This window comes from Tamandua tetradactyla, chromosome 23, assembly GCF_023851605.1.
Source record: "Tamandua tetradactyla isolate mTamTet1 chromosome 23, mTamTet1.pri, whole genome shotgun sequence".
Classification (NCBI taxonomy): domain Eukaryota; kingdom Metazoa; phylum Chordata; class Mammalia; order Pilosa; family Myrmecophagidae; genus Tamandua; species Tamandua tetradactyla.
In genome coordinates, this window is record NC_135349.1 from 48,531,268 (window position 1) to 48,554,647 (window position 23,380).

General features: G+C 40.9%; 1 protein-coding gene across 3 annotated transcripts in view; it reads left to right on the forward strand.

The window, feature by feature from the left end:
* Positions 1-23,380, forward strand: part of USP7 (ubiquitin specific peptidase 7) — a 79,274-nt gene that overhangs the window by 23,041 nt on the left and 32,853 nt on the right. Inside the window, exons 1-3 of one of the 3 annotated variants that reach the window (XM_077141853.1) lie at positions 2,939-3,062; positions 17,325-17,429; positions 22,706-22,904. In XM_077141853.1, coding sequence (XP_076997968.1) covers positions 3,032-3,062; positions 17,325-17,429; positions 22,706-22,904 — 335 coding nt within the window. In that variant the 5' untranslated portion in view covers positions 2,939-3,031. Of the gene's footprint in view, positions 1-2,938; positions 3,063-17,324; positions 17,430-18,116; positions 18,293-22,705; positions 22,905-23,380 lie in introns of those variants that run through there. The other 2 variants (XM_077141854.1, XM_077141852.1) reach the window with 2 other exon arrangements.

Genomic DNA, 23,380 nt, shown 5'->3' on the forward strand with positions numbered 1-23,380 from the left:
TTTTTCTGTTGTTTTGCTAGTTCTTTTCCTAAATCGATGCAGATGTACTAAGAAATGATGATCATACATCTATGTGATGATGTTAAGAATTACTGATTGCATATGTAGAATGGAATGATTTCTAAATGTTGTGTTAATTTTTTTTTCTTTAATTAATAAAAAAAAAAACTTTAAACACATTAAAGTTTTGAGCTGTAAAAAAAAAGATGTAATGGAGAGACTGGAGGAAACTGCCTGAAAATGTAGAGCTCTGTCCCAGTAGCCATGTTTCTTGAGGATGATTGAGTAATGATACAGCTGTAACAATGTGACTGTGTGATTGTGAAAACCTTGTGTCTGATGCTCCTTTTATCTATCTTGTCAACAGATGAGTAGAATATATGGAATAAAAATAAATAATAAGGGGAAACAAATGTTAAAATTAATTTAGTTTGAAATGCTAGTGATCAATGAAGGCAAGGGATAAGGGATATGATAGGTATAATCTTTTTTTCCTTTCCTGTGTTCGTTTTATTTCTGTTTCTATTGTCTTTTTGTTTCTTTTTCTGAATTAATGCAAATGTTCTAAGAAATGATGAATATGCAACTAGGTGATGATATTGTGAATTACTGATTATGTATGTTTTATTTTGTTTCTTATTTTTTAATTAATAAATAAATTAAAAAAATCTTAGCATTCATAGTTTGCAATAGGTACATTTTCTCCCAAATACCCCTCTGTTGTTATTACAGTTATTCCTTTTTTATATATTTTTTTAAGAAAACAAGCCATCTTTTAGAACCACCAAAAAATGGATATCTTAGACCTCTCTATTATTAACTCTTTTGTAATAGTGTTCTATATTTGTTCTGATTCATAAGATAACTTTTTAATTTTTGTATTATTATTCACAGTCATAGTCCACAGAAGATTTCACTGTGCTATATATTCCCTTGTTTTCATCTCTCGCTCTCCTGGTCACATCCATGGCTCTAAGACTTCCCCTTTCTACCACATTCACTCACAATTCAGCACTGTTATTTATACTCACAATAATGTGCTGGCATCACCTCTGTTTCCAAACGTTTAAGTTCTCCCTAATTACACATTTTGCACATATAAAGGGTTTCCTGGCCCCTTAGAGGCAGAGGAGGGAAGGTCATTAACTTCTTATTCACCTTAGTCACTCTTGACTTGCTATATGAGCATTTCATACTTTAAAAAACTTCCAAAAGTGAAAAAACTATGAGACCAAGGCCTATGCACGCATGGTCGCAGCAGTGTTTATTTGTAATAGCCTAAACGTGGAGGACAGCTCAGCTGTCAGCATGTGAGTAACTCAAGACAAGCCATGGACACATCTGTTCCCCGGGGCGTGCTGTGAAGCAAAAAAGAGGGGACTGCTAGTGCAGGCAGCAGCGTGTGCGTCTCAAGGAATTACGTGGGGCGAGGAAAGGGTAGTCTCAAAAGGGTACGGACTGTGTCTGTTCATTTGTAATAGTCTCGAAATGACAAAGTTCTAGAATTGGAGAACAGATTAGTTCGTGGTTATTGGGGGCTGGGGCTGGGTAGGTAGTTACAGAAGAGCAGCTGAGGGGGCCGTGTTGTCGAAACTGTTCTGTATCTCAGCTGTTGGGGGTGGACACAGGAACCTATGCAGGTGATCAAGTACTGTGGGTCTGAATACATAGGAACATGCACAGGTAAATTTGGGCCAACCTGAGTAGATTTGGTGGATTATATCAAGGTCACATCCTGGTTGTGAGATTTTTCTGTAGTTTTGCACGGTGGTGCCATGGGAGGGAACCTGGTAAAGGGTACGCAGATATCTGGATTATTACATATGACTGTGCATGACTCACAGTTTTCACAAAATAAGAAATTGATTAAAATGGAATCAGGTTGAGAGCAGTGAGATTGTGCTATAGTACATGTTGTTTTAGGAGTATTCATTTTAAAAAGAACGAACAGGTAAAGAACTTCAGTCTTGTCAGATTATCCTACCCCTTTGCTACAGATTTTTTTTTTCTATTTTTGCTGCCCAGTTAGTCCCCCCTGCTTCATATGGGGCCCCCATCTAAGATGCACTTTATTGCCTCCGAGGGGTGACCATCCCTCCTTGAGAAGAGGGTCATTGCCTTTGCCATCTGGCTGGGTGTTCCCTGTGGGGGAGAAGAAGAGAATGTGGAACAAGCCGAGGCTCCAGAGCCACCTGGGTCCCCGCAGTGGGCCCAGTGTGGTGAGGTGACCACTAATCTGTGTGTCCATCTGTAAACCGGGACCACAGCCTACCTTGCCTTCCTCGGGGTGAGGGTTGACTACCCGTGAAGTTTGTCCAGGGCTCGGCATTCACTGATTCATGAAATACTTGAAGCTGATTATGAAGCCATCTCATGTGCCAAGTGCTCTCTCTCCCACACGTGCCCACCTCTCCTGAGCAACCCCCATCTTATGCCCTTGTTCCTGGGTGTCTGGGTTGGGGGAGGGGAGCTTTTCATGCCTCAGTCTCTCGACTTGTTTTTTGTCCTACTCTTAATTGCTTGAAAAGTTACTTTAGTGAATGTATATTAATGAAAATTTTCATTTGTAAGTTTTATATTATTTTCCTTGCTTCTTACACTGGAAACCGCTTTTTTGGCCTATTTTTATTTTGGTATGATTTTGGATTTATGGTTAATATCCAGAGTTCCCATGTATCTCCCACTGTTTCCCCATAAATCATTAGGGTAGCTTCGTCACAACTAGGGAGTCTACATCAGTACATTACGATGAACCAAACTCCAGACTTTATTTGAATTTCACCAGCTTTTCTCTTAACCTCCTCTTTCTGTTCCTGGACTACTTTACCTCTGAAGGCAGTTCTCTAAATAGATGAGGTTGCTTAAATGTATTTCTGATCTTAAACACCAAGAATGTTGTGGGGAGCTTTAAAAAAAAAAGAAAGAAAAAGAATGGTGAGGCGGGTCTCCTAGAGATTCCGTGCAGTCTGATGTGGAGGGAGGGCCTCTCCCCTCCCCCGCCCTGTGGGTTCTGCCGGCGAGCCATGCCGACATGGCTGGGAACCACAGGCCTGGATGCGAAGGTAATTTCTCTCAGGTTATGCCACCAGGGGACCGAGGACCAGTGCCTATGTTTCTAAACCTTCCTTCCAGAATACGTTTGGGATTGCCAACCGAGAAATAGTTGCAGGCTAAAATTTATATGCAGAAAGATGCCAGTTTTCTAATTTATCTTTCCTACCCGTGTTTTAGTAACGTTCTTAAATGGGTTCAGAAACATTTATTTTTGTCATTTGTAATGAAATCAGGTTTTTGGAATTAAGAAGCACCACCACCTAAGCTCTAGGAAGTCACATTGCATAGAATTCAGCAAGAAGAGTTAGTCTCTGGTTGTCGAGAGGGGCATGGCAGTGGGAGATGAACTGCAGCCCCTTTGAGGTGAGAAGGGCGAGGTAGTTGGAGGGAAGGAAAGTACTATAGTAAGAGGCTGGTCCTTCCCGGACCCTCTCCTTCTGTAGGACCACTCCCTTGCTTTCCTTCCTCTTCCTTCTACCTGCAGCACAAGGGATGGAGGAGCTGGGAGAGAAGAGGTAGAGGGCGAAGCAGAAGCCAGAGGGGTTTTGACTTGGAATTCAGGGTGAACTTAGTTAAGGGTTAAAGTGTGCTGTAAAGTCCGTTTGACCGATCCAGGGACTGAGAGTCAGCCAGCCGGCCCTGTGCACTGTTCTGTTTTCATGGAGCTCAGACTGAGTCACTAGCTTTCATAACTAGTTGGAGAATTCAAGGAGGAATCTGGGGGGCGGGTTGGACTGCTGAGTCTGAGACAGAGCTGGGCGTTTGTGGCCAGGGCACCACCCAGTGACAACACACAAGGACTCTTAGTTGGGAAGCTCTGAGGCTTTAATTATGGTGTTTAGTCTCCCCAGCCTTTTGGGGAAGGCTTGGTAAAATCTTTGTGAAGTGAGTAAAAACTGTCAAATTTAATAAATTGGAATTTTGCTTGTTGTTCCGGCTATCTAAGCAGGGGTGAGATTCAGGTGCTTGATTAGTGTTAGGGTCATCATTTCCATAGCAGTTGGTGAATTCTTGTGTTATGACATCATAAACAGAAGTCATTGGGAAGATCTGAAAGTGTAGGCATCCTCAATAAATATAGATCTTACACCTAGCCACAGTGGCCTGGTGTGTGTCTCTCTAAAGCCACTCTTGAAAAAAGGCATTTTGTGCCTGATACTTATCACAAGATTTGTTGTCAAAGGTTTCCCAATCATGGGTAATACAAACTTCCTTTGTATTTCTTGTGTGACATGTATATATTGGTATGTTAATTGCTTTATTTTTTACCCATAGACACTTGGCATATCCATCAGGAACTTGTTCCAAGATTGCCTCTTGTCATTGACATCTGCCAGTTTACGAACTGTTTGCGTTCCTGTTTGAGATGATTGTGTTAGTGTTTTAGTTCCTTCGGACACATCATAGTATGCCTGAGACAATTCCAACAAGATGGGCTTGTGCAAATTGCCATATAGAGCAGTAAGTAAAGGTATATGCCAGTCTTAGGAACTGTCCTTGACAATAGAAGACAGTGTTTGCTAATGGTTAGTTACCTTATCATTTAGGGTATTTCTGGGAGTCTAGTATAAACCGTGTGGGTATTGGCTTTTGTTATTTGTTTCTGGTCCAGAGATTTACCAGATCTTAATTAAATTTTAATCCTCTTGCTGAACCTACTCTTTTATAAGTAGATTTTTTTAACTGGGTACTCAGTCCCTTAGGAGCCAGACTTGAATTGCCAACTTCCTCTGCACAGGTCCCTTGGCAATTGGTTGGAAGCTTCATGGGCCGGTTGTTAGCTGGATCCTGATCTGCCCACGCTGGTGGAGCAGTGGGTACTCTAGCACAAAGGGGCTCCGGTGAATCTGGTCCATCGGAGAATTTTATTTGCCTTGCCTCTTTAGGGGCCAGCTGTAGGGAAAGCCTGTCCTAACACTAGAACAGGATCCCTCATTTTCTAAAATAAAGGTTTTTTTTTAAGTCACCATGTTGTAATTACTCCTACTACCAGAAAAACTGGGGTAGCTACCATTTATTCATTTTTCCCACCCCTATACTGTAAAGTGATCCATAAATCTCATGAATGGATCATACACTTTTTATTATTGCCATGACTTTTGGTGAAAAAAGAACAAACACCATCTGAAGTGACAGACCTATGAAGAAATCCTTTTTCCAGCTAAAATCAGAATTCTTTTTTTTTTTTTTTTTTTTTTTTTTTAATACATGGGCAGGCACCGGGAATTGAACCTGGGTCCTCTGGCATGGCACGGAAGTGTTCTTGCCTGCTGAGCCACCGTGGCCCGCCCTCTTTTGATTTTTTTAAAACTTTTTATTTTGAAATAATTTCACACAGGACAGTTGCAGAAATAATTCAAACCCTATACAGAGAACTCCAACAATCACTCAGATATCCAGATCCACCAAGTTTAACATTTTACCACTTTTACCAGATCATCTGTCTGTCAACCAATCATCCATCTTATCTGTTTTCTGAACGTTTGAAAGCAGGTTGCTCCTGTCATCCTCCTTGAGCAATTAATACTGTCATGTACATTTCCTATGAACAGGAATATTCATTTGCATAATAACCTTAAGTGCAGTTAATCAAGTTTAAGAAGTCTGATGTTGATAATGTTGATATAAAGCTTACATTCTATGTTCCAATTTTTCATATGGTCCAGTAATGTCCTTTTGAGCCTTTTCTCCTCCATTCTTAGAGAGCCACATCCAGTATCAGGTATTACATTTGTTGATATTGCTTTAGCTTCTTTCTTTTTTTTAAATTGTGAAAAGATATATAAGCATATCATTCGCTAGGATTACAGCACATTCACGGTGTTGCAGTACCTTCACTGTCCATTCCTAGCACTTCCCTTTCACCCAAACAGAAACCCTACACTCAGTTTGCATCACTCTCCTTTGCCCCTTCCCCCTAGTTCTGGTAACCTGTACTCTGGTCTGTGTCTCTTTGAGTTTGCATTTTACAGTAGTTTCTTCATGGTGTTAACATAAGGCTTAAATTTAACTTCCTAAATCTTAACAAACTCGTTTGCTTTAATACCAATTTACCAACTAGTAAGCATACATAAACTTATCTTCCTATACCTCTTGGTCCCTTTTCCCCTTTATGTAGGTCTTGTCACAAGTTACATAGTTATGCATTATGAGTCCAGTGCCATTGATTTATCATTACATTTTATGCATTTGCCCTTTAGATCCTATTTGAAATAAAAAGTGGGAGTTACAAATAAAAAATACAATAGTGCTGGTATTTCTGTTTTCCCATGTAGTCAGTTTTCTAGTGCCCTTTCCTTTCAACCTGCAGAACTCCATTTTTAGCATTGCTTACACGTAGAGTGGTCTAGTGGTGACAGAGTCCCTCAGGTTTTGTTTATCTGGGAATGTCTTGATTCCTCCCTCTTTTTTTTAAATATTTCCGTGATTTGGAGTGGGGGGACCGCTATCTAAAGTAATAAACAAACCTATAAAGCTACTCTTTTTTTATTGTATAACATCCTCATTTTTTTTAAAATTTTATTTTTTATTTTTTTTAACTTTTTTATTAATTAAAAAAATTAACAAACAAAACATTAAGATATCATTCCATTCTACATATACAATCAGTAATTCTTAATTTCATCACATAGTTGCATATTCATCATTTCTTAGAACATTTGCATCGATTTAGAAAAAGAAATAAAAAGACAATAGAAAAAGAAATAAAATGATAATAGAGGAAAAAAAAAAGATTATACATACCATACCCCTTACCCCTTGCTTTCATTTACCACTAGCATTTCAAACTAAATTTATTTTAACATTTGTTCCCCCTATTATTTATTTTTATTCCGTATGTTCTACTCTTCTGTTGATATAGTAGCTAAAAGGAGCATCAGACACAAGGTTTTCACATTGACAGAATCTCATTGTGAAAGCTGTATCATTGTTCCATCATCATCAAGAAACATGGCTACTGGAACACAGCTCTACATTTTCAGACAGTTCCCTCCAGCCTCTCCGCTACATCTTGAACAACAAGGTGATATCTACTTAATGCATAAGAATAACCTCCAGGATAACCTCTCGACTCTGTTTGGAATCTCTCAGCCATTGACACTTAGTCTCATTTCACTCTTCCCCCTTTGGTCGAGAAGGTTCTCTCAATCCCTTGATGTTAATTCTCAGCTCATTCTAGGGTTTTTCTCAGTCCCTTGATGCTGAGTCTCAGCTCATTCCAGGATCTCTGTCCCACGTTGCCAGGAAGGTCCACACCCCTGGGAGTCATGTCCCACGCAGAGAGGGGGAGGGTGGTGAGACTGCTCGTCATGTTGGCTGGAGAGAGAGGCCACATCTGAGCAACAAAGGAGGCTCTCTTAGGGGTGACTCTTAGGCCTAAATTTTAAGTAGACTTGACCTATCCTTTGTGGGATTAAGTTTCATATGAACAAACCCCAAGACTGGGGGCCCAGCCTATAGCTTTGGTTGTCCACACTGCTTGTGAGAATATCAAGAATTCAACTTGGGGAAGTTGAATTTCTCCCCACTCTCACCATTCCCCAAAGGGGGCTTGCAAATACTTTTCCAGTCACTGATCAAATCACTCTGGGATTCATCGGGGCATCACTCTGGACAAACCAACAAAATCTCATTTCCTACCTGAGATTCCAAGTACTTATGACATTCAATCAAACTATCTACATGAGTTATATTAGGAAGTGCTCTAGTCAAAATATAAATTTTGTATCAAATAAACATTTTTTGCTTTAGTCTCCCACATAAGGTGACATTTTAAAGTATTAATTATCATCTATTTTCAGCACCCTGCAATAATGACATTCCTTTGTTCTTCCTCATGCCAAAACATTTTTTAAATTTGTACATTGTATATTTCACTATTATTATACACTCCAGGCATTCCTAGATTATACCATCTCGACATCTGTCTTTCTTTGTGTTTTCATTTATGTCCCCAGCCCTCCTCCCTCTATCATTCTCACATGCAGCTTCATTCAGTGTTTTAACATAATTACATTACAGTTAGGTAGTATTGTGCAGTCCATTTCTGAGTTTTTGTATCCAGTCCTGTTGCACAGTCTGTATCACTTCAGCTCCAATTACCCACTATCTTACCCTATTTCTATCTCCTGATGATCTGTTACCAGTGACATATTCCAAGTTTATTCACTAATGTCAGTTCATATCAGTGAGACCATACAGTATTTGTCCTTTAGTTTTTGGCTAGTATAATGTTCTCAAGGTCCATCCATGTTATTACATGCTTCATAAGTTGATTCTGTCTTACAACTGCATAATATTCCATCGTATGTATATACCTCAGTTTGTTTAGTCACTTGTCTGTTGATGGACATTTTGGCTGTTTTCATCTCTTGGTAATTGTTAATAATGCTGCTATAAACGTTGGTGTGTAAATGTCCATTTGTGTCCTTGGCCTCGTGTCCTTTGAGTAGAGACAGCATATAGATGGGTCCTGTTTTTTAATCCATTCTGCCAGACTATATCTTTTGATTGGAGAGTTTAATCCATTAAAATTCAGTGTTATTACTGCATGGGTAGTACTTTCTTCTACTATTTTGCCTTCTGGATCTTATATGTCCTATCTAATTTTCCTTCTTTTTACCTTTACTCATAGTCTTCCTTTCTACACTCTTCTCCACACCTCTCTCTTCTGTCTTCATATCTGTCTCTAGTGCTCCCTTTAGTATTTCTTGTAGAGCTGGTCTCTTGGGCACAAATTCTCTCAGTGACTTTTTGTCTGAAAATGTTTTAATTTCTCCCTCATTTTTGAAGGACAGTTTTGCTGGATGTAGAATTCTTGGTTGGCAGTTTTTCTCTTTTAATAATTTAAATATATCATCCCACTGTCTTCTCGCCTCCATGGTTTCTGCTGAGAGATCTGCGCATAGTCTTATTGGGCTTCCCTTGTATGTGATGGATTGCTTTTCTCTTGCTGCTTTCAAGATCCTCTCTTTCGCTTTGACCTCTGACATTCTGATTATTAAATGTCTTGGAGTATGTCTATTTGGATCTATTCTCTTTGGGGTGCGCTGTACTTCTTGGATCTGTAATTTTAAGTCTTTCATAAGAGTTGGGAAATTTTCAGTGATAATTTCCTCCATTAGTTTTTCTCCTCCTTTTCTCTTCTCTTCTCCTTCTGGGACACCCACAACACGTATATTCATGCGCTTCATATTGTCTTTCAATTCCCTGAGTCCCTGCTCATATTTTTCCATTTTTTTCCCTATAGTTTCTGTTTCTTGTCGGATTTCAGATGTTCTGTCCTCCAGTTTTGAAATCCTATGTTCTGTCTCTTGAAATCTACCATTGTATGTTTCCATTGTTTTTTTCATCTCTTCTACTGTGTCTTTCATTCCCATAAGTTCTGTGATTTGTTTTTTCAGACTTTCAGTTTCTTCTTTTTGTTCTTTCCTTACCTTCTTTATATCCTCCCTCAATTCATTGATTTGGTTTTTGATGAGGTTTTCCATGTCTGTTTGTGCATTCTGAATTAATTGTTTCAGCTCCTGTAGTCATTTGAATTGTTGGTTTGTTCCTTTGACTGGGCCATATCTTCAATTTTCCTAGTGTGATGTTATTTTTTGCTGGCATCTAGGCATTTAGTTACCTTAATTAGTTTATTCTGGAGATTGCTTTCACTTCTTTTATCTAGGGTTTTCTTGCTGGATGAATTTGTTGTCTATCTGTTCTTTGACGTTCAGTTCAGCTTTATCTGGACCTTTAGCTTAAGTTTTGTTTAACAGAGGAGAATTTTTCAGTTCTTGTTTTCTTGCTTCTTGCTTCTTGCCCTGCTTGTGTGGTGCCTTTCCCCCCACACACACACTTAGGAGGGTCTACTTAGATATTATAGACCCCAGCCAGATTTTCCCTGACCAAACTGGCCTCCTATCAGGAGGAAAGAGTCACCTGCGTCAGTTTTCCCTGAGGGTGAGACCCAGCAGGTTGAAAGACTTTCCTGTGAAGTCTTTGGACTCTGTTTTTCTTATCCTGCCCTGTGTGTGACGCTTGTCTGACTGCAAGTCCCACCAGCGTAAGATGATGTGGTACCTTTAACTTTGGTAGACTCTCCCTGCTGGGGGCATGGTGGAGACAGAGGAGAGGTTGTAGGCTGGTTTTAATGGCTTCAAATTACCAAGTCCTGATGTCTGAATTCCTTGATGGAGGGATTCCACCTGGGTGGGGCTTCACCCCTCCCGTGGGGAAGGCACAGGCTCCAGACAAGCCCCCAAAAGAGCTCACTTCTGCCTATGCCTGGGGCAGTTGCAGCCTGAAAAGTCCTGCCGCTGTATCCAGAGGTAGTCAAGCCTTTGTAGATATACAGCCACAAAAACCTCTGTTTCCTTTTTTTTTCCCCCTTTTTCTGTCAGCCCTGTCCCTTGGCGCTGGGGCAAAAATGAGCAACCTCCACTTTGATCAGGTTCACCTAAGCTGGGGGCCTATTTTTAGCAGTCAGAATTTGTTAATTAGTTCCACAATTGGCGTTTGATTGTGCCCAGTAGTCCCTGCTGCTGGTAAAGTCCTTTCCTTTCCCCTCTGGGAAGCGGCCTGTGGGGGAGGGTGCTGGCCGCCGCAGCTTTGGGAACTCACGTTTCTGGGGGGTGCTCGCAGCCGGTCCAGTTGGTCCAGACTGGGGTACGCTGTGTGTCCGGTCACTGATGTGGCCCCAGGAGCTGTTCTGTACTGTTTCTGGTTATTTAGTAGTTGTTCTGGAGGGCGAGCTAAAACACGCACGTTGTTAAGCCGCCATCTTGACCGGGAAGAACATCCTCCTTTTTGAAAGGCAGTTTTGCCAGGTACAAAATTCTTGGTTAGCAATTTTTGGCTTTCAGCACTTTAGAATGTCCTCCTCCTGTCTTCTTGCCTCATGGTTTCTGATGAGAAACAGACACTTAAACTTCTCAAGGCTCCCTTGTACCTGACACACTGCTGCTTTGGCGGCTTTCAGTATCTTTTCTGTTTGGCCTTTGGCAGTTTGGTTATAACTTGGTACAGCATCTTGGATGTCTTTCATTCAATTTGGAAAGTTTTCACCTATTATTTCTTTGAGTATTTTCTCTGTCCCTTGCTTTCTTCTTGTGGGGTGCCCATAATGTGTATATCGGTATGCTTGGTGGTGTCCCACAGCTTCTTCAGGCTCTGTTTATGTTTCTTTTTCCCTCTTTCTGTTCCTCAGACCCATTGAGTGCAATTCTCTTTTCTTCACGTCACTGATTCTTTCTTCTGTCAACTTTAGTATGCTGTTAAACCTCTCCTGGCTTGTTTTCTTTTTAGTATTTTTAATATTCCATACAGTATATCTAAAGTTTACAATCAGTGTCATTACATAGTTGTGTATTCATCATCGTGATCTTTTGCATCACTCTAGAAAAAGAAGAACCCTACATATCCTATGCCCCTTACCCCTCCCTGTCATTGCCTACACTAGTATTACACTGTTTCCAATTTTTCTTTTTACCCCTTACTCTCCTTCCCCATTATTTATTTGTTTTTTTGTCTTTATGTTTTTCTGTCCATACTCCAAAGAGAGCATCAGACACAAGGTTTTCATAAACACACAGTCACATTATAAAAGCTATATAGGTATACAGTCGTGTTCAAGAATCAAGGCTACTGGAATACATGTAGTTCAGCAGTTTCAGGTATTTCCTTCTAGCTGTTCTAAAAAGTAAGAAGAGAAATCTGTATAATGCATAAGAATAACATCCAGAATAATCTCTTGACTCTGTTTGAAATCTCTCAGCCACTGAACCTTTATTTTGTCTCGTTTCTTTCTTACCCCTCTTGGCTTTCTCAATCCCACAATGCTGGGTCCTGGCTCATTCTCAGGAGTCACGTCCCACATTGCCGGGGAGATTTACACCCCTGGGAGTCATGTCCCCACTTCGGGGACAGGGCTGTGCATTCACCTGCTGAGTTGGCATAGAGAAAGAGGCCACATGTGAGCAACAAAAGAGAGATGTATTGGGGCATTACGCTAACCTATTGAAACCATTAGGATCTCACTCCTTATTCAAGATCCCATGTCATTATATGTTTGAATAAATTGACCATACTAGTTAAATCAGATAGTGTGCTACCCCAAATATAAATTTTGCACCAAATAAGTATCTCTTTTATCTCACACAGAAGTTGAAGTTTTAAAATAGAGACCATATCATCCTTTACCCTGTATTCTAATTTACCTTAGGCCTATCCAGATTAACTTCATTTACATCTCTAGACGAAGTCTGATCACTTATACAGCTTTTTAAACATGCTGTCTTTCACAGCTTCGGAATTCTAACTCCGAGTTTCAGGTGTCACACAAATACCCGAAGTTGCAGGGAACGACCAGGTCATACAAATTACTCAGCATCTCAGAATTTAGAAAAAACAGTTATAACTCCAGGATATATGTGACTGCTATAAGGGCTTACAATCTGGGACCCTTTATAATAGGCCCCGATGTGATAACCCATGTTCTCGACTTCAGTTCTCAGAGTTTATACATTATAATTCATCCATATGAGTGAGCCATGATAACATTTGTCTTTTTGTTTCTGAAATTGCATTCAATATACTGTCCTCAAGGTTTATTTACCTGGTTGCATGCCTCACAGCTCCGTTCTTGCAGCCGCTCATTAGGCCATTGTATGTATGTACCACAATTCCCCCTTCCATTCCTTATACCATTAGACCAACTCCATCCTGCCTCTGTAAACACCAGCATGCAAGTGTCCATTGTGTCCCTACTCTCAGTTCCTCCAAGTATACACCTAGCAACAGGATTGCAGGATAATATGGTAACCCCACCCCTAGCCTCCTACGCTGCCACCACACTGCTCTCTGGAGGGGCTGGCTGCACCACTCTGCCTCCCTGCTGACAGTGAACAGGTACATCTCCACATTTCCTCCAGCGCTGGTACCTTTCTGTTCATTTTTAAACAGTTTTATTCACACATCATTCCTGGTGTAATCTCATACCATGCCTTCACCACCGCAGTCTGTATGAGAACATTTCCTTTTCTTCTGCAGAGAATCCCTTGCCACTCTCCCATATCCCCGTTTATTGACATTTGGTTTTGGCTTACTGCCTTTGTTATATTCACTGGACTCAGATTACAGTATTACTGTTAACTTTAGACCCTGGTTTGCACTGATTGTATTTTTTTCCCTGTATGCCATCCCATTTTCAACACCTTGCAATGTTGACATTCATTTGTTCTCTCTAATGCAAAAACATCCTTATATTTGTACATTTAATCGTTGTCATTGTTCAGAACCATTTTTAAAAGGTCCTTTGCTATGTTTCACATCTGGTCTTCTTTATCAGTGGTTTCTAATTCTTTAATCTGCTCTTTTGCTGGAGCCATTGCTTCCTGTTTTTATATGTGTTTGGTCACCTTTTGTTGAAACCTGGACCATTTTAATGCATTGTAACATGTTGCTTGGATTTAGAACCCGAGGTACCTGTTTCTTAATGATGTGTCCAGTTAGTGTTATAACAGAACTTTGAATGCCAGGAGCCAACAGAAAAAATAAGAGAGAAGAAAGGAGGGTACCTTTACAGCTTCTCCAACTCTGTAGACTGACCTGTGAAGTACTCTCCTTCAGGGCTTATCCTTACAGTGAGTTTAGAGAATAGTTCAAGGCCGAAGCATAGGGGCCTTTCTGATACTATCTGTGCATGCCCCTTGTCTCAGGCATACACATGTGGCCCTGGGAATTCTACTGTTCAAGGGTACAAATGTCTCCTCTCCCCTAGGAATTTCTTCATAGTCCTTGGCACTGCACTGCATGTCCTACAGCCAGCAGTCCCTTGCCCCAGTCAGCACAACTTGACTGCCTCTCTCCCAGTATGTTCTGTAGGAGAGGCGAGCTCTGTAATTGCCTTTTGCATGTAGGGCAGGTTCTGGGACAGCAAGTCTCTCAGGCTACCCCCAGACAGATTGAGTCATATATACGTAATGGGTGCACAAGAGCAGGAATCTGTCTGGGAGCAGTGGGCCAGCTCCCTCCTGTGCTGGGCTGGTGATAGGGGAGAGGCCAGCCAGGGGTCAGAAGATCTGAATTCCACTTAAAAAATGTTTTAAGGGAAAAAAAAATCCTATGAAGGATTATTAAACAAGTTATGCCATATTCCAATGGAATATTACATAGCAGAAAGTGACTCTTTCTTTTTTCCTTAACATTTTTAATGTGAAATATAACATATATATAAAAAAAGAAATAAATTTCTAAGTACATTTCAGCAAGTAGTTATAAAACATTGAAATCTGTTGAATCGTCATTAATCATTGAAATCTGTTGATGTGGGTTACAGTTCCACTATTTCAAGTTTTTCCTTCTAGCTGCTCCAAGAAACTGAACACTGACGAGAAATAACAATATAATGATTCGGCAGTCATACTCGTTTGTTAAATCGTATCTTCTCTTTATAACTCCTCCTTCTCCTTTGATCCTTCTCCCAATCTTTAGTGCTATTTGCGTTATGCCCATTCTAACTTTTTTCATGTTGAAGAGGTGTGTCGACAATATGGGATGGGAGATGGAACTAGTTGTTCTTACAGAGGCTCTGGGTTTCATGACCTCCGTGGCCTAGGAACCATCTGAAGGTGTTAGGTTTCTGCAGAGTAACCCTAGTCCGTGTAGCTTTTGTAGGCTCTCACATAGAGTCCTGGGTGCTCTTTAGGGTTAACAGCAATGGTGTTGGTTAGGGTTTTGGGTCCCTTTTTAAATTTAGCTTTTTGTGTTTTTATTGTTGAAACATGAATGTATAAATATTCAGTTTGCTTGATCAGTTACTTATTTTGTTCCTCAAATTCTCATTTTTGGCTTGTGGGAGCCCTTTTTACATTGTTTCCAGATCTTCCAGTTTGCCTCTTTCTTGATTCAGGGCTTGCTCTGCAGTCCTTCAACTGTGTTCTGGAAATTGGAGAAAGATGTTTCTGCCAGTTTTTGCTGGTTGCTCAAAGCTGCTGCCAGAGGATGGAGCCCTTGAAGCATCTTACTCTACTCTCTTAGTGCGGGGCCTCGTTTGATTTTATAATCTGATTTTATTGGAACTCATGAAACCCTAAACTTTGTCTCTGCTTGAGAATTATGGGTCAGTTGTACAGTTGACTCACCACCATTTAGTTTGCTTCCATTTATTTATCATCCTAGTTTTAGATGTGATTCTTGTTTCTTTGCAGGAAATTCTGTCATTTTTGCATTTGTGCATTATAAATCACGTTTTAAAGCAGTTGTAGTAGGACGGACTTGGGCTGAGTGTAACCAGGTACACTTAAAGCAGGTTACTTAAAGATTTATAGGACATTCACATAGTATGAGTGTGTGCCTGCATACTCCTCTCACCTTTTATAACAAAGATTGCATGTGGATCACATTGCTTGGAATCTTGATTCTTTTTTTTCCGTATAGATGCATTGAAAACTGAAAACATACTCAAACTACTGCATAATATTCCATTGGAATGTGGCATAATTTAAATCCTTGATAGGATTTTTTTCCCTCAAAACATTTTTAAGTAAATGTTAATATTTAATAAAACAACAAACTATCAGGATTGGAAGTGATCTTAAACATCTCTGTCTAAATTTAGGTGGCAAAACCTCTTGGCTTTAAATGATCTCTAAAATGTTTTGAGATTGTTCAGAGGCGAGGAAAGACTGATTTCTATGCTGCCAGGTACTTGGGAAGTCTTAGGAGGGGTCCGGATTGTTGGGGTTGGGGAGCGCCCAGCCTGTGGAGGGTTGCTCTCCGTGGTGCTGAACCACACCAAGGGCTGGTCCGCATGGGAGAAAGGCTCTGAAACTTGATGACAAGCACACACCCACCTAGCTATTTAAAAAACTGATCTCCTGTTTAGCTGACGCTTAATTGCTATTGGAGTGTGTGATACCAGGGAAAGCTGGAAGAGGCACCATGGGGACCAGAAATAGTTGTTTGTTTTTTTTTTAGTTTTTAAAATTTTGAAATTAATTTTTAATTTTTTTTTAAGAAATGACAACAAAGAAACACAAACATTCTTAACATGATCGTTCTATTCTACAATATATAATCAGTAATTCATAATATCATCACATAGTTGCATATTCATCATCACGATCATTTCTTAGAACATTTGCTTCAATTCAGAAAAAGAAATAAAAAGACAACAGAAAAAAATTCATACATACCATACCCCTTACCCCTCCCTTACTTTTTTTAAAAAAATTTTTATTTATGATACATAACCACATACAAACACAAACATTCTTATCATATGATCATTCCATTCTTGTTATATAATCAATAACTCACACTATCATCAGAAGCAGTTTTAACAAGCAAGCTTTTCCAGTCTGAGGAAGAAAAACAGTGAGATTGAATGCGAATTGTAGCCCTCTTGGCCAGTAGACTCAATTTAAGTCTTGGTCTTGCCTTAGTTTTCCTCCTGTTAATTAATTGATCTGTGTTGGTGTAAGAGAAGATTATATTTTAAAATCTGGAGTTCATGCCTTACGGTTACCAGGACAAACTTCATTTAAAAGTTTTGAACCTGATTATATGTCATTTTTTAAGCCAGATGTCAGCAAGCACTTAGAACCACAAAATCTGTTTCTCTTTCCTTTCCAGACTCTATACACGCCATCCACAGCAAGACCTCCCCCCAGTGCCTTGTTGCCCCCTATACTCCAGTCTTTGTGATTGCATGGATTTATACTTAAATTTTCAGTAATTCTCCTTTGACCGTTTGAAAATAATAGGTTGAAATTTTTAAGGCACACTAACATGGGTACAATGTGAAAAGTTTTAATGTTTGTTGCTTTGTGTATATGTTTAGCATACCTCAGTAAATTTTCTTTGATTGATTTTTAATGTGTAGGAAATCTGTTTCAAAATGATGATGTGAAATTTTTACTTTCCGTATCAATTATAATGGTTTTTAAAGCAAAGAGTATTAGAAAGCCATCCTAGAATAACGGTTAAACAAAAAATCTACATAAAATACAGTGCTGCCCATGGAGCAGATCATGTGATACAGCCTGTGTTTAAGTTTCATTTAGCATATTGAAAATAGGAAAGGTTCATATTTATAGTCAGCATCATAGTACATACTTTTTGGGTTAGAATTTTTGTGGGTTAGAATATTTTTGGGGGTTGGAATATTTTTTAATGGTAAAATTGAAACTCAGTGATGACTGGAAATCATCAAATATAGATATATTTTCAATTAATCCATGGACAGAGGTAAAAGCATTTGAATTTCTTTGTTTTATTTAAAGCTGGAGATACTGATGACCCACCAAGAATTACTCAAAACCCTGTTATCAATGGAAATGTAGCCATGAGCGATGGACACACCACCACTGAGGAAGACATGGAGGATGGTGAGTGACATGCTGGGCTCGTTAAACATGGTGGGCAGAAGTACAGGCAGGTGCGAGCCATGTTAATTCGTTGTGCTTCTGGGTTTCTTAAGAGAAGCTAGTTTTCAGGTTGTATCAGGAAAATTTAGGAGTCTTTTGGTTTTGAGTTTCAAGGTTACCTTCACATTTCAAGGTAAGTTGATTCTCCCAACCTAGGTGAGTTTGTAAAGATGGTGTTTACTCACTCCTGCAGTTTTTCAGCCACTGCTTACTCTCCTTTCCTTTTTGTTTGCAGCAAGATACTTCTAGACTTTGGAACTTGGCTTTCCATTGCATTCTCATTGCAGTGTGTATATCAGTTGTTTGTAGCTGATAATTCCTCCCCACTCCCGTTAGGTGTGAAATCAAATTCGGGCTTTGGACTTCATTTTCCCACACTAACTTTTGGTCTGTAGTTTCTATTTGTAAAAGCATATGCACATGCATGGACATTTGTGCCTAGGAAATCCTGTTTCTCTTTCGAGGATGTTTCTTCTATATAATTTACCAGATTATGTGACCTGTATATTTGCCAGGTCAAAATTTTGAAAAGGTAGCCAGCAGCCAGGAATCACTTAATGCAGCCCCTGGAATCTTGCAGTGTAATATGAAACCATGTTCTGTCAAAAGCATGTCCATCAATCCTCATGAGGGTTGTGTCCTTCCCAGGGGAGTAACGGGGCAGTTGAAAGAAACCATCAGTCACGGGCTGCACCACCAGAAGGACTGCTGTTCAGACCTCCTGCCAAAAGTTCAGCCTCCATGAGAAACTGCAGCCGTAGTTGAGAGTTCTCTCACAGTGCGGTTTACCCCCTGGCAGCTGGCTGAGGCAATATCTGAGGAAGGTAAAGAGGCGTGGTCTAAACCCGCTGCTTTGTTACCTGTGGAGCGCGCTTTCCACTCAGACCGAGGGCACTGGTGCGGGTGTGGTCTCCTTGGTTGTTGGGCTTTTCGTGGTTTTGTTCCAGTCACCAGAGATGCCGAAAAGATGGCAAGGACACAGTCTGGAAGGCTTGGCCAGGACTGCTGTTCCAGGTGTCTGTGTCAGGACCGATTCTGGTCGCGCATGGAACAGTAACTGACTCGGACAGGGCACCCATGTAGTTCCACGGAGCAGACTCATACTGATATTTCCGCACGGAATTTGAGCCGGAGTGTTAGGGGCAAGGTGTAGGTCTAAGGCGGGGCTTCTCAGCCTCGGCACCGTTCACATTTCGGGCTGTATATAAGTCTCTGTTCTAGAAGCTGTCCTTTGCGTCATAGGGTGCCAGCTTCATCCCCTATACCCCCAGTTGTGGAAACCAAAACTGTCTCTAGATGTTGTCACATGTCGGCTGGGGGGACACAGTCACCTTGGTTGAGCACCACTAGTAGGAAGGCATAACACAGGTAAAATCCCCTTCCTTTGAGGCATACCTTACTAGTAGTAAATTATGGTTCCAAAGCATAAGATCTGATCATAGAGATGCATTTGTGTGAATTCCCAAATGGGAATTCATTGCCACCTTCTTGCTTTGGAATTTTAGGTGCCTTTTGAAAGGTGGAAGGAGTAAGAGTGGTAAGAATCCTATCTATTTAATGGCAGGGCAAACCTTCCTAGCAGGTCACGTATTTAGTTTGTGCATTCCCCACCCCCAGCACATACAAACTTTTTCTTCCTTTTCTAACCCTCCTTTTTTGGGGAGGAGAATAGGAGGGAGATTGTTCTGCTTCTAGGAGTAGAATTCTCAGTTTCGGGCATTTTCCAAGTTCATGTATATTGTGGAACACTTCAGGATGCAGTGTATAAAAGTTGAGAATTCTGGAAAGTTGGAGGAGTGCTCAGTTAAACAAATTTCTTGATTGCAGTACTTTTCAGAGCCTTTAGTATGTTAACCTTATCTGTCCTGAAGATTTTTCTTTTTGATTAATGATTTCCAGACTGACTTCAAAACCCCCTTTCCCTGCATTTGCGATTAATATATCAAACGAGGGCACACATGTGGGAATCCTGGTTTAGAAATTTTTTTTGTATCCAAATTATCAGTTTTGCAAAGAAACCTTCCTTGTGTGGGAAATTTCTTGTATAAGAAGTTAAATAGCTTGCCCATCCAAAAGAAGTTAAATAGCTAACAACACAGCGAGATTAGAAAAATGTATAGTGATGGTAGAGAGCATTTGTTAAACCTGTTTACACAGAATTATGGGGCAGGAATCAGAATCATTTTCTAGTCAGACCTGGTTATTCTACTTTGAATTTGGTTTTTTGTTTACCATTTGTCCTGAATGACAAGAGAAGTTTTTAGAGCAAACGCAACTGCTACGGCTCTAGATTTAGATTGTTGGTTGGTACCTGTGAAACAAAAGTAATTTGGGGGGGGGGGTTAGTTAGGACTTGCAAAGAATTGTATTATAACGAACAGTTGAGAGTTGCTAAAATTTCTGCGAGAGTCACTGGGAAAATTAACTGTCTAACCTTTGTGACCCAAAAACCCAAAGCATACTTTTGAAAATGGTTAAAATGGGAAATTCCGAGTTGTGTATGTCTGAATGCAATAAAAATTTAAAAACAAACAACCCCCAAAGTATTATGTCTTCCTCTCATTTCCTCATGTAACTGAAGCCCAGGCCAGTGCGTTGGCCTTTCGCCTGCAAAGGTAGATTAGTGTGAAAAGGATGGACACAGCGGTTGCTTTGGGCTATACCGTAGCTCCTGCTGCTGCTACCTCCAGTTTTCTTTTTCTTTTTGGCCGTGGGAGGTCGGGGTGCAGAAAGGGAAGGTGGTGGGCTATCCAGGCAGACTCGTCCTCTGCAGCTGAAGGGACATGCTCTGTAGTTGGTGGTGGTGTCCAGGGCAGGTGAGAGGCTCTGCTGGGAGGAGGTACTAGTGCTTCAGGGTGCACGGTACCCCTGCTAATCCCCAGTGCTCTTCTTTTAGAAATTTCTGTTTTGAAATAGAGACTCACAGAAAGGTGGAAAAATTCCCATGAAGTCTCATACTATATTTGCTGATTAGCATATTTCACAAGATGGGTCTCTTCTAAGAATGGGCCTTGAACGTGGGGTAGCAGTCTCTAGTGGGTAACTCCGCAGATGGGGCGAGACACTGGGTGCCCGCGTGGGGCCGCACAGAGGGGCACAGACTGCAGAAAGGCTGCTCTGCCTTCGGGGGATTTGCCTCTTCTTTGAGTTTAGTGCCACACTGAGTTTCACTATAATTTGGTCCTCTTTAATAATTAGAAGAATAATTCAGGAATTCGACTAAAGTTTGGGGTTGAAGAACAAAAAAGCATTTGTATGTATCCATTTTGTGTACTTAAAAACTCTCATCCTACAAAGAGCAGAATTGTATCTGGAAACAAAATAGGTGATTAGAAGAGAAGCTTAACATTGGTACTTGTAGATTCCAGGAGTGAGAGTTCTGCATTGACTTTCATTTTGCCACTCTTTTGTACAGGTCCTCAGCCTGTATAGAGCAGGTGTGCCAATGCTCTAGTTTTATTGGAACCTGGTTTCATGAGTGCTGTCTCAAACTCTAGGGAATAATGTTTAAAAAAATAAAGACAGGATCATTACGTTAGCGTCAACAAATTTTACATGTTGAGACCCTCTTTGTGTAAAACATTACTGAGAAGCTGTAATTTAACCTCAAGGAGCCACAGTTTCCACTCCTATAAAGGGGGAATTCGCATCGGCCCTGACTTCCCTTGCAGGATTTAGGTGCTGCTCAGGTGTGTTTGTGTTGTCTGTAAAACATGGTAACTTTTCTCCTGAGCCATCCCAGCTATTCCTCCCTTGAATATGTCTTTTGCCTGGTTGTAGACTTTTGCCCCTCAAAGGGATTAAAGGGATCCCTACTGTTGAAGAGGCCTGAAGCAGCTTTTCCTTCCGAAGGGCCTCTGCAGAGCAGGGTGACTGGAGGAAAAAGATGTGGGATGATTTTCTTTAGAGGTCAAGTGATACCTGTTATACAAAGCTGTTGGATTTTGTTGGTAGCTTTGGTAAACACCACCCTCTCATGAGGACTGATGGACATGTTTTTAAAGAACAGATTCAGTTAGTCGCAAACTTCCAGCAATTTCTGTTCACTGAGGAGTGGTACTTTAGAGAGGTTTGGTGCCTGCCTTGGGGTCTGGGGGCAAGGAGGATGGGGGCGTGTTCTCACTGAGGCCTGTGCCTCCGTCACTCAGACCTGCAAGTCCCCCTTTGTGCTTCGGGAGCCTGAGGGCCAGGAAGGGCGCAAAGCCACACCCGATTCTAAACCACAGGTGGCCTTGTAGCACCCCGAGTATTAGAGTGTACCTGCGGCCTGGCTGGTCTGTGGACTGTTCTCAGTCCACCAGGAGGTAGTATAGAAAGTGGGAGGAAGCCTTTGGAAACAGTGCTTTGTAGCAGTTTAGCAGATTTCATAGGAGTGTCCGTCTGTGACTTCTTGGGAGGCTGGGGTGGGGGGTGGGGTGGAGTGGAATTCTTCCTTCAGAAAGGTAGGAAGCCCTGAACATTTCAGGATTGTCAGTGCTGTAATTGACAGCTCAGGAGTCATTTGCAAAAGAATAGTCATCCTCAATAAAAGATGAAGTTTTAAAACTGACTTTCAGTTACAAGTGTGCGAAGAGGAAGTGTTGGTTACTTAGATTGACCTTCAGTCTTGCTAACATCTAACAATTTATACTATTCCTGTTGAAAAGAATATACCATTTTTTATCATCCCCCGCAGAGTGTCCAGGCTGATACTTCATAAAAATTGTGAACTAATGAAGTTAACGTTTATTTTTAGGCTAAACTTCTCAGCCATCTTTTTGCCTCTAACCAGTGCTGCGCTTCCAGGGGGATGCATGGCTGTCTCCCACTTACCCCGGAGCCCTTAGGTGCCTGGGCATTTCAGCACCTGCTCTGCTTGTCCTTCAGACTAATCCTGAGTCTCAAGTCTTTCCCTCCACACACCCTTCTTGTTATTCCTTTTCTCCAAAATCTCCCCTCTCCTGTTACCCAGAATGACTTGTGAATTCAGACGTAGTAGAATAGGCACCCCTAACATACTGAACCCGAGAGAGGTTTGAATGTCCTGAAGAAGTATCCGTTCATAGAGAAATTGTATGTCATCTTGATGCTTGTAGGCTACTGATAAGTTGGGAATGGCACTGTCATTTTTCCGAAGAGTGCAGTATGAGCAGTTAGATGGTGGTTGTGTAGACTGTGCCGTTACGTGTTTCTGTCAGTGCTTTCAGTTTGTCCCCGAGTGTCCAGGGCTCTGTGACTGACGCAGCCTTTTCTTGCAGACACCAGTTGGCGCTCTGAGGCCACCTTTCAGTTCACCGTGGAGCGCTTCAGCAGGCTGAGTGAGTCGGTTCTGAGCCCTCCGTGTTTTGTACGAAATCTGCCATGGAAGATTATGGTGATGCCACGCTTTTATCCAGACAGACCACACCAAAAGAGCGTAGGATTCTTTCTCCAGTGCAATGCTGAATCTGATTCCACGTAAGACGGCCTCAGTGATGAAATGCATACCCACAGATAGTTACATGATGTTACTGTCTACCAGATCTTACCAGCCTAACTCAATTTCTCTTTTGAATTTCCTTGCTTCTTCTACATAGCCCTTTTAGTTTTAAGTTGGAGTATGTTTCCTTCTTTCAACCCCCCTGGAAGGTATTACCCCCAGACCAGAAAAGAGTAGATTCCTTGAAAATAAGAAACGGAAGTTTGTGTGGTAGAATCTACTAAAACGTCCAGTTAGGGCCCTGCTGGATTACCCAATCACATGGGTTTAACCTGCTTGATTTGCTGAATTCTTACCCTGTAGGGCAACTCCTCAAGGGGAAAAGTGTAGTTTTTATAGGGAAAACCTAAAGCTGACACACCTGCCCACCTTTTTTTCTTTGTGTGATAACTCATTCTTATCAGTTATTCAGAACAAAGTAAAACATAGAGATTTTTATAACTTGGGCCTTCAA